This window comes from Habropoda laboriosa, unplaced genomic scaffold (genome assembly GCF_001263275.1).
Source record: "Habropoda laboriosa isolate 0110345459 unplaced genomic scaffold, ASM126327v1 scaffold22, whole genome shotgun sequence".
NCBI classification, from domain to species: Eukaryota; Metazoa; Arthropoda; class Insecta; order Hymenoptera; family Apidae; genus Habropoda; species Habropoda laboriosa.
The window spans coordinates 7431871-7445641 of record NW_017100261.1 but is presented as its reverse complement, the minus strand read 5'-3'; the positions used below and the strand labels follow the sequence as shown (position 1 = coordinate 7445641).

The window sequence follows — 13771 nt, the reverse complement described above, 5'->3', positions numbered from 1 at the left end:
ATACTTTTCATCAACAATTACATTTTTTTTATTCCAGATTAAATCACATTGATATCAAATTTTACACGATTAAAAAGCTTTTTAGATTACAATAAAAATATCCGGAAACTTCAATTTCAGTCTGTACTTTAAATACTTCGAAATGTTACTTTTATTACTAAGCGTTACCTCCATTACATGGGCTTACGGTATCCAACAGCGAAGAAGGACCAGGATGATGAAGGGAAACGTTAGTTACGTGAGAGGGGGAGGGGGGTTAGGTATGGACAGATAAAACTCACACTGCGAGGACTGACCCTGAAAGACATTGTATGGCTCATTTTCGTGTACATCAAGTGCTGCTGCGCGAATTCTGCCTTGTTTCAACGCTGCGGCCAAAGCGTCATCGTCAACCAGACCACCTCTTGCTGTATTAACTAAAAAGGCGCCAGGTCTCATCTGCAACATAAAATTACAATGTAGATAAAACACAGGAAATCTATATTAAATGTCACATTTTATATAAAAGAAAAGAAAATACTTCAACAATCTTAGAGCCGACTTACAATTCTACAAACTTATTGTAGATAATTTTATTCTACAGGGTGAGTCATATATTGTGACAACTGAATATTTCCATAGATACTGGTAAAATACAAAAAGATGTTATAGAGTGTTAATATGTTTAAACTAACATTCTAATACGTTTGTTATAACTTAAGCACATGTTGGAAGTGTTGACATTCAATTTGTAACCGCTCCGCAATCTTTTCTTCTGCTTAGTAACGTCATTCTGATGTTTTGAAACACTGATTGTATTACCGTAGCAAAATTACTAATGTGAACTATTAAAATTTATGAAAAGTAAACAGTTTTCAAATAGTGTTGCTTGACATATTTACGGTGTTGAATGAGTACCGAAAGAATTGCAGCGGTACAGTGGCATTATACAACGAAGGCTATCCTAAGACTGTCGTCAGTTTTTAATTTTTAAATAACGCTTTTGGTTACAAATTTACGTATACTATTTTTTTGAAACTACTGAAAGAAGTACGGCTAAACGCGTGTGCTATATATTTAAATGCAACCGCACAATATTTTTTATTGAAGAAATGTAGTAAACAAAATTTTTCTCGAGACATAGATACAATTAGATAATTGTGTAACTTGACCAATGGCGGTTACTCTAATTCTTCTTAATTATTTTCTATAAAGACATCAAACAACAGATAATCTACCAAACGTCAAAAATGAATGCGATTAGAACAGTATAAACTCCTTTATTTACAACACTGATTGACTTTGAGATACTATGGTCATTATATTTGTTTGGACTACTCTTATTCATATTGGAAAACAGTTTTATTTAAAAATTTAAATAATGACATTGAAATCTTGCTCACAATCTCGCATACAAAATAGTAAATTGAGCAAAATAGTAAACCTAAAGCTTTGTCTAAAAACATTTTTGTGGTATTATCAATATTTTCGAAAATATTCTATTCTCAAGATTTATGGATCTCACTCTGTATAACAAGGTTTGCTATCAGTATCATTGTACATTGTATGCTTATTACACATTAACGAATTTTCAAGGAAGGAAATTTTTTGCGTTTAGATTGTAATACCTGTTTGATGGTGAATTCGTTAATTAGGTGATGATTGTGCTCGTTCAAGGTACAATGCAAGGACACACAGTCTGACTGGAATAGCAAATCCTGTAATAAATCATAATTAAAAAATTACATAAATTGCAACTGAAATTGCTACATTACTATCTAATTGAAAAAGAAACTGATATCAAACCTGTAATGTGTAGACCCTGTTAAGACCAAGAGACTTCTCAATTCCATCTGGTAGATAGGGATCATAGAAGATGACAGTGAAACCAAAGGCTTTGGCACGCAGGGCAACTGCAGAACCAATCCTACCTAAACCAACTATTCCAAGTGTGTCACCCCGTATCCTTGCACATCCTGTTGCAGCTTCCCTGACCTGAAACATATCAAATATCAGGTTAGATTTTAAATGATTCAACAAGACAATAGAGAAACTAAGAATTGCATATAATTTAAAATTCTTACCTGTTCTGGGCCTGTGAATTTCTTTCCTTCACGTACCATGTTTGCCAACCAATACGTACGTCGATATAAATTTAGAATGAGGCAAAGAGTAGTGTCAGCTACTTCTTCAACGCCATAGCCAGGCACATTGCACACAGCGATGCCAAGTTCTCCCGCTGCTTTGACATCTATATTATCTACCCCAGATCCAATTCTTACAATGATCCGTAATGTTTTGAATTTTTCAAGATCTTCTTTTGTCAAAATTATAGTGTGCCACATTAACGCACCTACTGCTTCATTTAGTACCTAGAACACAAATACAGTAGCATCTTTCTTTACCAGTTATCACAAGCAGCACACTATGTTCCTTTTTCTAATCAACACTTCATCATTTAAATTGCACTTTAAATGATTTACCTTTTCATGAATTTCTGATGTAGACTGTGCATCACAGAAGGCTACCGTTGCAACATCTTTGAGAATAGGCATTTCAATAGAGCAGTCTCGGCCATCTAACAAAGCCACTAATGGTCGTGTCTGAATGGGTCCATTTGCAATAGGACCCCTCAGGTTCTCCATTCGAGGGCGTTTGGGCATCATCTTCCGTTTGTCCATCGGTCAAACAGCCCCCCCAATTTTTATATTTTTCACTTGTACTCTCAGTGTCACTAACAATGTCTGCTTTCTTCCAAGGAAGTCCTATAGTCCACTGATAAGGAAGCCTCTCTGTATGTCTTAAAATACAATTTTGCACTTTTATGCTTTGTCACACAAATTGCTTCTGTAACACTGATTTCTGGTCGGTTTTTGGACAAGGACCGCCGAACCTCCAACACATCACGATTTGTTGAACACCGTCTCCTGAAAATTTTAAATAATAATCTTTTAATATATGAATTATTAAAATTTTATGCACTTATATAAACAACAGAATACAATAACTTATTAATATTAGAGCATCATAATCCCAAGTATTACACATGTACATTTCATTTAATAGTATTAACAGATTAAAATCCTATTTTATTGCACCAATCAAGTAAACACATTACAACTGATGTAAACAAAACTAAATTAAATGCGTAATATATGTTGTAACACTTGGCAAGTAAGTGGAGTATAAATAAAGAAAAAACAATTTAAAACAGATTTAAACAAAACATTGTATTAATTTTTCTTATACCTTCACTAAACTTAAAATTGTACACAAAAAATGAAATACGCATAAAGTAGGAGCTTCGGTCAATAAACATACATTTCGACGCCTTCATGAATTTCTTCGTAGAAAAGAAATCCATGTGATACGTATGGTTACAAATATCTCACTCGCGGACGTAATAATCGTGTAACGAAGAGTTCAGCGAAATACCGATACTTCTTTAAGACGAGAAAATTTTGCGTTACTTTACGATACGGAAAGCGAAACACTTAGCAGCGTGTACAAAACCGAACGTTTTAGGTTACCTTGAAACGCGCCGGCTTAACCTGCGCAGTGCGTGTGTTCAGCACAGTGATAGAAGCGCTCGGAAAATGTAAGAAGCCTCAAGAATATAATGTCGGTATTATGTCAAACAAAAATACGTATGAACTTGCTACACTTCAATACTAAACAGCGGTAAAAAGAATCGCACAGAACACACCATGCATCGAGAACGAAATTACTAGCTGGGGCAAATGTTTTTGGAACTGTTAATAGAGCGCCTGGCTTTGGTTAGTGGGTCGACATTTTCAGCCCATTTTCGGCAGCAATTGTAAACCAATCATGGTGCATTCGCACGTTAAATATTCCGGTTAACCGCTCAGTAACTCATAAATTCAAATTTTCAGCGCTAGTATATACTGAGATGACCAATACGCAAGCAACTATACGAAAACAGAAAATATGTTCGATCGGAGTCGATTTAGTACCCGGTGCTTTTATATGGCGGAACGGAAAAATGCTGAACCAGCGAAGTTCCATAAGAAAGTAGAGAAACTGACACGTGGCGCCCTCGTCAGACGCCGTCACCACACGACACTTAACCAAGATCATCAAAAATAAATCAAACTTTCAAGAAAGTACTTCAATATGGCATTCTTCATGATTGGTATAACCTACAGTTCTACTACCTTCGTGCAGTAATATAGAATATTTATTGACAAAAAACAATCCTAACAACTTTCTCTGTTTTAAAGAAAGAAAATTGTGTAACTTTTATACCAACTAAATTACGACCTATTATACATTTAATATTATACTTAAAGATCAATTTACTGTTGAATCCAGTTTAAATATCAATTCAAGTAAAAATCCGTAATTTTTAGTTCCCCAATTTCTTTGCGTTAACGATTTTTGCCATTCAGCTTTTTCGTTGGCACACGCGACACAGATTGAGATCTCGTTCGTTACGATTGCTTGCAGAGATTTCGTCAGCGAACGTAGTAGAAGTTTGGACCACCGAAGCGGGGAACATTCCATGCGGTTAGATTAATATAAGATAAATGATACACATTAAGATTCGTTCATGTATGGTTGTGTCAAGGAAGATAGACAGAGGAGGAATGTTTGATCTGTCGGTCAATACACACAAGCAATCGGAAACACAGCCCGCGGAGAAGGCTACAAAATGAGATCGCTGCTGGCCTCAGCGAAAGCGAGGATGTGATACTAACGTAGAGTGCAAACCCAAGCACTTTGACTTGGGCACATGTTGTGCCAACTCAGCGAAAATGCAAGCTCATATCATCAAAAGGAGGAGAGGCAAGGAGGCGAGATTAAGCCCTTGTTCGACAGCTGGCAGCGTATATCATACGTAATACACGTACGGTTAGTAGCAGGGAGAGCAATGTGTCGAGGAAGTACGCTCAGAAAGAGACACAACCCTTGTATTTACTATACAGTTCCGTATACATAAATAACTACAACAGAGAATATGCTTAGTGTTGCAGTACTAATTATAACCTTAATTTACATCAATTTCGTACTTTCAAATAAGTAAACAAAAACATACTCAAACAAATGGTATTGAAACCTAAATTACCACCTAACACTTATCGTATCCTAAGCATTTTATCAATTTATAGAACAAAACTTTCTTTCAAATTTCATCATATATATTATATTTTTAGGAAGTATCAGAACTTGTCCTACATGGAAAGCATTAATGTTTACAACTTGTGAGGTTAACACCAACCTTTTCTTAAACCACCGACGGCTTCCCGGAACTTATCAAAGGATGTTCCTCGAGCGAGTTAAAAATTCATCGAGCTTTTAGAACGGACGTTTCGACTAAACGGTCGAATTCAACCCTTTAGCTTAATCTCGGTGTGCAACAGAGTTTTTCGAGTTACAGATACAGCAATGGAGGGTGGCAGAAAAGGAGAGGGGAAGAGTGGCAAGGGACAGGGAGGGGAAAGCAGAGCGAGGGTGGGGCGTCAGAGCTGTCAGTGGGATGGGGAGCTATGAGGGCGAAGTTATCCAATTATTGTCTAACCTGGGAGCAACTTTACTTGGCGGAGAACCGTTGGTGGGAGGGAAGCTCGTCCTGCCAGCTCTCTCTCCCTTCCTACAATCGAGCCACGATAAAGTAAAGTTTGTTTCAAAACTTGCCGCGCGGAGAGGTGACTAGGTTTTTGTTAGTGACACGTGAAATTCAAACGACTTCGTTGCGCGATAATAATCGCGGCAAGTTTTTTATATCGATCGATAAACGGTTGACAATGAAGGGGGAAGGGGGATTTCCAATTGGAGACGAATCTCGTAAATTAAATCAAATGTTCATTAATAATATGACAACCGAAATTTTTTCACGTGAACGTTCAAAAATACGATAACCCTTCTGGAATAACGATTAGACAAACAGAAATATGGTTTTTCACTTATTACAGGGTAGGATACATTTACCTGGATCTTTTAACCCTATTACAAAAAACTGTCGTGTAAATTTTTTGTTTTTTTATTTTTTTCTTCTTCAAGTCACTAATTGTAGCTTGGATATTATAATAAATTGTGTTAATAATACAACGAATACGTTACACGTTAAATATTCTGATTCATATCTGCGATGAATTAATTAGAATCAAGTAATTTGGAAGCATCATAGAACCTCCATTATTTAAAGTACGGCATTAGGAATGCTGGCTGATAACGGGCCAGGAATAAACAAGCCTATTAGGAAAGTGCAGTAGTGATAACATTCTGCTATGACGCATATGGCATTGTGAAAACCTTTTTAAAGCAACGTATTGTTAGCACCGATAGATATACGTACTGAGTCAATTTTAGGCACGCAAATTATGCCATTATTTTAAGTGCAATTACAATGGACAAAACCATATTTCAACCAGTTTCATGTTTATCAACTTTAAATGGTACACCAAACACAATTATTCACAAAGTAAACAATATCGAACGCATTATTAAAAATTACGTTCGTTAAAAAAACAAACTTTTACATTCTATATTACGAATAATTACAGCAAATAGTAAACTCTTCGTCAATGAGATGACATATCCGGGAAAAAAAAAACGAAACAAGAAATTTGTCCAAGTTACAAAACAAGAATTTAAAAGGAGGGGGAAAAAAGGGCAGAAACTCATCCACTACGATGATAAATATCGACGCGCGTCGCACCACGCTGTCGTCGGGGCGCCATCGGGAACACGTGGGGTGGGGGGTAACAACACAGCATCTTCGTAGAAACAAAAATCTGTTGAACAACATACACCGTAGAACAAACAACGAATCCCGGCAGCACGCGCTTAAACAAATGGCCGTGCCTGAAAAGAGAGCGAGAGTTTGCTCTCTCTCTCTCTAAGTTGAAAACAAACGAAAACAAAAATAAAAAAAAATCCGTCGAGAACTAGAATGGAGAAGAAGAAACTCGTCCAATTATGATGACGAGTATCGGTGTCGGCGTTCGGGCATTCTCATCCTTGGGCACGACGGAACGGTTGGAAAAGGGGTAAAGAGAGGGGCTGTTGCTCCGGTACCTTCCGCCTCCGCGTCGTCTCTCCAGCGGGCAACGAGCGAACGGCCATGAGTGCAGGAAGGGAGGAGAGGGGAGAGGGGAGGGAGAGGAGAGGCGACTACTTAAAGTTGGCGGAAAGTTTGGTTCGGCAGCAAAGTTAACTCAGTTAAGTTCTCCGCTCCTAAAGCGAAACTTCGGTTCTCCAACGCCTGCCTGCCTCTGCCTCTGCCTGCTGCTTGCCCTCCATCTCCTCTCTTCTTCTTCTCCCTTTCTCTGTGTCTTGGCTATTCCTTCTTCTCTTCCTACATACCCATTCCTCCAGTGCAACACGAATGAGTAATGTGTTTTGGAATTATCACTTTTCCGCAAAACTTTCGCGACGATGTTTCTCGCCGCGGTGGACGACGATCGATCGGTATCGACCAGCGTACGACCAGTATCACTCTCGTTTGCTTACTATACTACGCTCTGTCTGCGCTGATCACGTCAATCTGCGGCTTGACCGGGCCCGGACGAAACACGGTTCACGACTGGAACTACGTTTTCGTGTATATGCACGCGCGCGCGCGCGCGTGAAAGAGCGAGAGAACGTGTGGACGCACGCTTCGACGTGTGTGGGTTACGAGGGGGGGGTAACACGTTTTCCAGGGTGTATGTTCTCTGAACTGTGTGTGAAAAAAAAAAAAATGAAGAATTCTGAGAAGAGGAGGAGAGAAGCTAAAAAGAAGTCTGCGCAAAAAAAAATTCGGCAATTTCGTGTGTTCGTTCTGCTGTTAAATTCTTTGGTGTTAATGTTAAGGAGGCTCGAGAGTATATCGTTGATTCGATTTGAACTTTTGCATAGTAACAGTGTTGAACATGAAGGAAAAAACCAGTATAAATTACGTTTGGTATGATTCGTACAAAACGATTGAACGTTGAAGGAAATTATGCAAAATTATTCCGATATACGAAGCACGTACTGCCAGTAAGTAAGGAATTTTTAACGCATTATCAGCCATTTGAATCAAGTCATTGTTCTCTATTCATGCTGCATATACTAAATACATACCATTCGTACTAAACAAAGTTTCAATGGAACGAATTTTATTTTCAAATGTTATATTGTTAATTCTCGTAACGCCAAGAGTATTTACAAATCTTATTAGAACTCCTTTTAGAAATACTTAGATAAGTATAACGAGTAGAAACCATTAGAAATGTGTACATCAGTACATCCGCTACTTTTAAAGTCAGTTTACTATAATAAAAGTTCGTTGAAATCACTAATTTAAACCTCGAGCTCCTTTTCATCGGTTAAAGATTTCAAAACAGTACAAAATTACACATGAAACCGCAAAAAGTAAAAGTGACTCGGAAACAGCTAGCTGAAGCCCGTAAACTTCGACGAAACGTTTCAGGAAGAAAGATGTTTCTCCCACCTCCCGGAGAATTCTGCTACTCCCCCCTCTCACAACTAGAGTCCCGGGCAACGATCGAAATTCCAAGACGAAGTTCGCGAGATTCCAAGGAAAGCGTGAGTTTCGCTTGGCGTTCATCGTTGCCCTTCTTCGCGCTTCTGTACGTGTGTAGAAGCTTGTAAGCATCGTTTTGTAACAGATACCAGTCAGCATGGCCAAGTACTGTCCCTCCTTTGATGGTACGCCAGAGCAAAAAAAGAAACCGGTCGAGTCGGTACTTACGAGGAGGTTTAGCTTTCAGGGTTCGCGTATGTAGTTCGGAAAGAAGTTACGAGCGTTCTCCCAGCTAAACGGCAGGAGGGAGAAAAACTTCGTTGCACCGTCATTTTTATGAAGAAAAATCCAGAACCGGTAAAAAAAAAAAAAAGGATTTCGTATACGGATTTCTGAAATATAATTTGTGACTACTTGAACGTGTGTTGTGTTAAAATCATTTCCAGTTCTACAGATTTCAGTTTCAATTGCTTTTCCAACTTTCGTCAAGTGTAATTGAAAATCGAGTAAAAAATAACTCGTTTTGCTTACGAAAAGTACGAGTGTACTAATTCGTTTATAACATTATATTTGAAAACACGATTAAAGATGGGAATCATTAAGTAAATAAGTAACATGTTTGAACAACGTAAGATACATAGAATGATTCACAAGGCATATGTATCTACACGCTGAACAAACAAAAAACATACTTGTGTGAAAATAAGTTGTAGATATCAGTTTAAAAGCTATAGGAAGTTAAAGAAAGTTCTTGAAATGTGTGATTTTACTCAGTTATACGTTGTAAGTAATTTATTTGTTATATTGAATCAGTTAAATTTTGATTTGTAAAAGTGTGTAAAATTTATATGAATTAACGACGACAAATAAACTATAAACGAAAACACAGAATCTTAGTATTTTTTTTATCAAGCGCAATACTTGACGCTAAATTACTTCTTTCAATCAGCCATAATTCACAAACTATAGTACGTATGACCTATGTTCGCGTAATATTTCTTCCTCATTTAGATTTATGTAGATTTACACCGTGAAGTATTACCATTCATTTATGAATCATTCTGCGTTGCTTTCATAATAGCGAAGAAAAATGATATGTACGTTTACACTTTCCGTGTCGTATAATTGCAAAGTTAAGAATCGTTTAACTTAGTTAACAAGTACACCGAACTATTTCCTTTATTGTATTCCGATAAAATGAAGCTGAAACGTACTGCCAAGTTAATCTTCGAATTTTCACCGAGAACGAAAAAGTCGAGGAGAGATAAAGCAACGAAGAAGAGGAAGAAAGATGGCCGAGAATTTGTTGAACTCGGCGAATTCAGTCGGTGCATCGGCCTTGAGATCGCGCTCGCTTCTGCAAATGTCGATGCACATGCAAAGAGCGCCCGCGACGCAGACCTCCGCGTCTCCCTTCCCTCTTACACGCACTGATCGATATAGGTGCACGCATTAATACCTCGGTGCCTTTGCACTGTGACAGTCAAATCGGCTCACCCAGTGACTCATCCTGGCATCACCGTGACTAGTATTCGAGTTTGCGCGAGTCAACTCGGAAAACATTTGGCTCGCCGTGTTTCTGCATCGTCGCTGGGCGTTTACCTTGGCGAACTGTTCTTCGGAACGGCAGGCAGAAGTTACGAGGGATCCATTGAGGCAGCGCGCGATTCGCGCGTCGCGTGAAGGGAACAACGGCGGCAGCGGAAAAATTCCACCTTAAAGATTTTCAAGTTGCTGGAAACTTTTAATTAGCCACCGACAAAAGGCGTCGCCAGTTACGTTCATCGAACAAAAACGATAATAGGAGCTACGACGGTAAACCGACGCTTGTTGGTATGTACGTTCGTTGCGACTTCGAACTTTCAACCGAGTAATAACGTGCATAGTGTGTTGTATACGTGGGAGAAAGTACGAGAGCAAACCCGTGTCGGGTTTTTTTTTGAAGACAGACAGAGGCCGACAGGTGGCGAGTGGAACGACTCGAGGCACGGAGCGCTTCTCAAAACCGTTTAACATCCCTTTAAGCGTTTCCATGCAGGCCGACGAGTGACGTTAAATCAGATCTGACCGTGTGCGCACGGTCGCGGTCCGCTCGAGCATTACGATGCAAAGAATTGTTACGGCATCTCTTGTACGGGAGATCGTCTATTCGCATAACTCCACCGCCGCCGGCTCGGGTTAAGAAGGGCTCGATCGAGAAGCATACATAAAAAGAACAATGCCGGGTACGCTCAAGACATGTGCCAGCTCATGTCCCCTTCTATTCATGGGTAGGGAACGCGATGAATATACCCTTGTTGAGTTTCAAAGTTACATACACTCCGACGACTTCGTCGACCCCTCCCCACCCTCTTTTACGGTTCCCTATATCCTCTTCCGCTCTGAATCAGAATTTTCCACATAAACCGCGACAACTTTTCTTATTGTTTCCGCGCCCGTTCTGGACGCGCTTCACGGAATAAATCACTTCTGAGGAAACAAAGAAAGTCGCTCGTAAAGCCTTCCATACGTTATTACTACTAGTATTACGACACTTCAGTAGAAATACTAAAAAAAAAGAAAAAAACGAGTAAAGTGGTAATTACCTCCAATGAAAATACAATTAAAAAAAAAAACTGGCAGAACTTCTCATGCCGGCAGCAAGTTTCCCAAACAAACCGGTTCAGATTGAGAACCTCGTCACTCTAATCCTAGTTAGGAAGAAACTTGGCGAACATTAATTTAATTTGAGCACGAACGCGGTCAAAACAGAATTTTCCCATGCGGGATGTATCTAGTGAAGCGAATGACTTTTAGAGACACTATAATCCATGAGACACATCTGAAGAAATACGTATGCACGTTCGTATCGTGTATATCTGTATGGTATACGCGACGGATGTGTCGATTATCGAAACACTTCAAATCAGTCGAGCAGAAAGGCCAATAAGTTCTAGAGGAATGATAATCCATTAGCAACGCCTAATGAGCTATAACCCATTAGTCGGCACGGTTACAACGGGAACAAGTTCGTCCGCGTATTAGAGGGCCAATTTATAACTTACTTCACGCTCGCCAGCGTCCCCGCGTGTAAGAACGTCCACGAACGACCCAAGTATGAGTGAGAGAGAGAGAGAGAGCGCTGCGTATAAAAGCGACCTCACGGGACCGCGAGTGTATACAAACGATTTTCTCTCTCTCGTTCGCGCGCGCACGACTCTTCGTCGTAGAAGCAGCAGCAGCAACAGCGATGAGTGAGCCTCGTGTACACTTGTTTCCTCGACTCGTACCCATACACACATACACACGTGCGTGCTCACTACGTAATACATGTACGTAGAGGACACAAAACTCGCTCCTAGCGTCTTCTCGATCGCTCGTTAGCTTCCTTTCTCTCTATCCCTCTCTCTCTCTTTCTCTCTACTCCGTGATCGTCCCCAACGGTCATACACACACGATCGTTCGCGCTGGCTCGACCTATGCGCGCGCGGCGCACACCTATACAGAGTTACAGCGGGTTAGGACAAGTGCGTAGAGAGCGGCAGAGAGTAGTTTCATGGAGTTTAGTTCCTCGTAGTGGATATGGCATCTTGACTCCTAGTAGTGGAGTGTGGCAAGCAATGGCCGGCCCGATCGATGTCTCGGCAACTTCCCACCCTCGACAGTCTGCCCCTCTCTTCACGACACGTCCCCCCTCCTCCAATCCCTGCCCATCGCCTCCCCGCTCCGTCATCCTACTCTCCGGCTTTCCTCGTCCCAACCGTCAGACTCCCCGTCTCGCCCAACCACCTCCCGCTGTCCCCATCCTCCGACACATCGAACTAAATCCCGGAGCTGCTTACTGCTTCCAAGTCTGTTTACAATGGCGATGCGCTACCCCCATTATCCCGGGGTCGTACTTCACGTTCGGACTACATCGCGCCAGTGACGACGACGACGAACTTCTTTCTCGGACGCATGCATTTCTTTGGAACATATTTTTCTACATGTTCTACATTTTCTCTCCTTCTCTTTCGTTCTACTTCCCGCTTTCTTTGTCACGCTTACGTGGCAGCTGTATATCTCTGTTTGTTTTATCTCGTTTATAGCGCGATTCCTGTAATCTGAAGTATTTCAGACGTTTCCAGGTATATACGCGCATACTATACTTAGCGTAGTCAATTTGCTGGAAGATATTCCAACGACTGTAGTTATGTACAGCACGCTGTGGGGACCTTTCTTTGATTGGGCAATGAATACGGGCATACATGATGCGCGTCCGTTACTATCTATTCACTCGTATCTCAATATTTGAATTATCTGAATGATTAAATATTCGACTAGGGCAGCTGTTGTGATATTATTAGTAACCACAGATCTAAAATTGAAAATACTGTAGGAAATGCACATTAGAAATGCACGTGATTACAAATAAGCAATTTGTAAGTGTGATGAACGGCGTCGTTCCTTTTGCGTGTTCCGGGCTAATTGTTTCGTGTTATTTATGTAATGCAAGTGCATTTATCTGTTATTATAGCCAAACATGTCCGTTTTCTACAAGACTGGCAGAGACGAATAGCGATATCTATATTTTCATTCTATTGTACAGGCATTGTAGAAATCGATTGCCTGTAGCCTGAATAACATAGCAGTAATTACGCTTTTCCCTATTCTCGATTATTTGTACAAGAAGCGGCCCATGACGAAAAGAAATCAGGGTGCATGCGAAACAGTTTCCAACGTTCCGCTAGCTGCTCGCATAGAAACTGTCATATATCTTTTTTGTGAATCTGTTCGACACGCTCCAGTATCTATTGAATACCATTTAAGAGATACTCTAACATTCAGTGTCGAAAAAGGAAAATATGATTAAATTTAACCTTGAATTCATAAACGCTCCTCCTTCCACGGACCTCTGCATTCTAATACAAAATATCATAAACTACATTGTTTAGTGGACTGTTTTGCATACATTATTTTCCTTTTATAGCACGTAAATTACGCAAGCACTTTAAAGTGTACCCTTCTTTACCCATATGCTGACAACAACGTTGAAAAAAAAAAAATAAACGAAGAGCCTTCGTATGTATTTTTACCACGAGACAACACTTCTTCATTCTTTACGTACTTCCTACATAAACGCAAATATGGCCACAGTTTCCAAATCGCCATATTTGACGTAACTACTATCTGTTCCAATTGCATTCACCACGCTGCCAGGAAACGCCGAAAAACGTGCCCTCTATCGTGTAGATTTTTTATTACACAGCGTTTACTGGAAAGCCCCATCCTCGTCCACGACGAAACTCGAGCAACGAAACCGAAAAGAGGAGGAGGAGGAGGAGGAGGAGGAGGAGAGAAACC

The 13771-nt window shown here is 40.1% G+C and overlaps 1 protein-coding gene across 1 annotated transcript in view; it reads right to left on the bottom strand.

Annotated features, from left to right (window-relative positions):
• The window catches only part of LOC108572671 (C-terminal-binding protein), a 21805-nt gene that overhangs the window by 1523 nt on the left and 6511 nt on the right, over nt 1–13771 (bottom strand). Inside the window, exons 2-6 of the mRNA XM_017934939.1 lie at nt 2463–2906; nt 2064–2351; nt 1786–1974; nt 1608–1697; nt 282–438 (exon numbers count right to left, since the gene is read on the bottom strand). Coding sequence (XP_017790428.1) covers nt 282–438; nt 1608–1697; nt 1786–1974; nt 2064–2351; nt 2463–2660 — 922 coding nt within the window. The 5' untranslated portion in view covers nt 2661–2906. The remainder of the gene's footprint in view (nt 1–281; nt 439–1607; nt 1698–1785; nt 1975–2063; nt 2352–2462; nt 2907–13771) is intronic.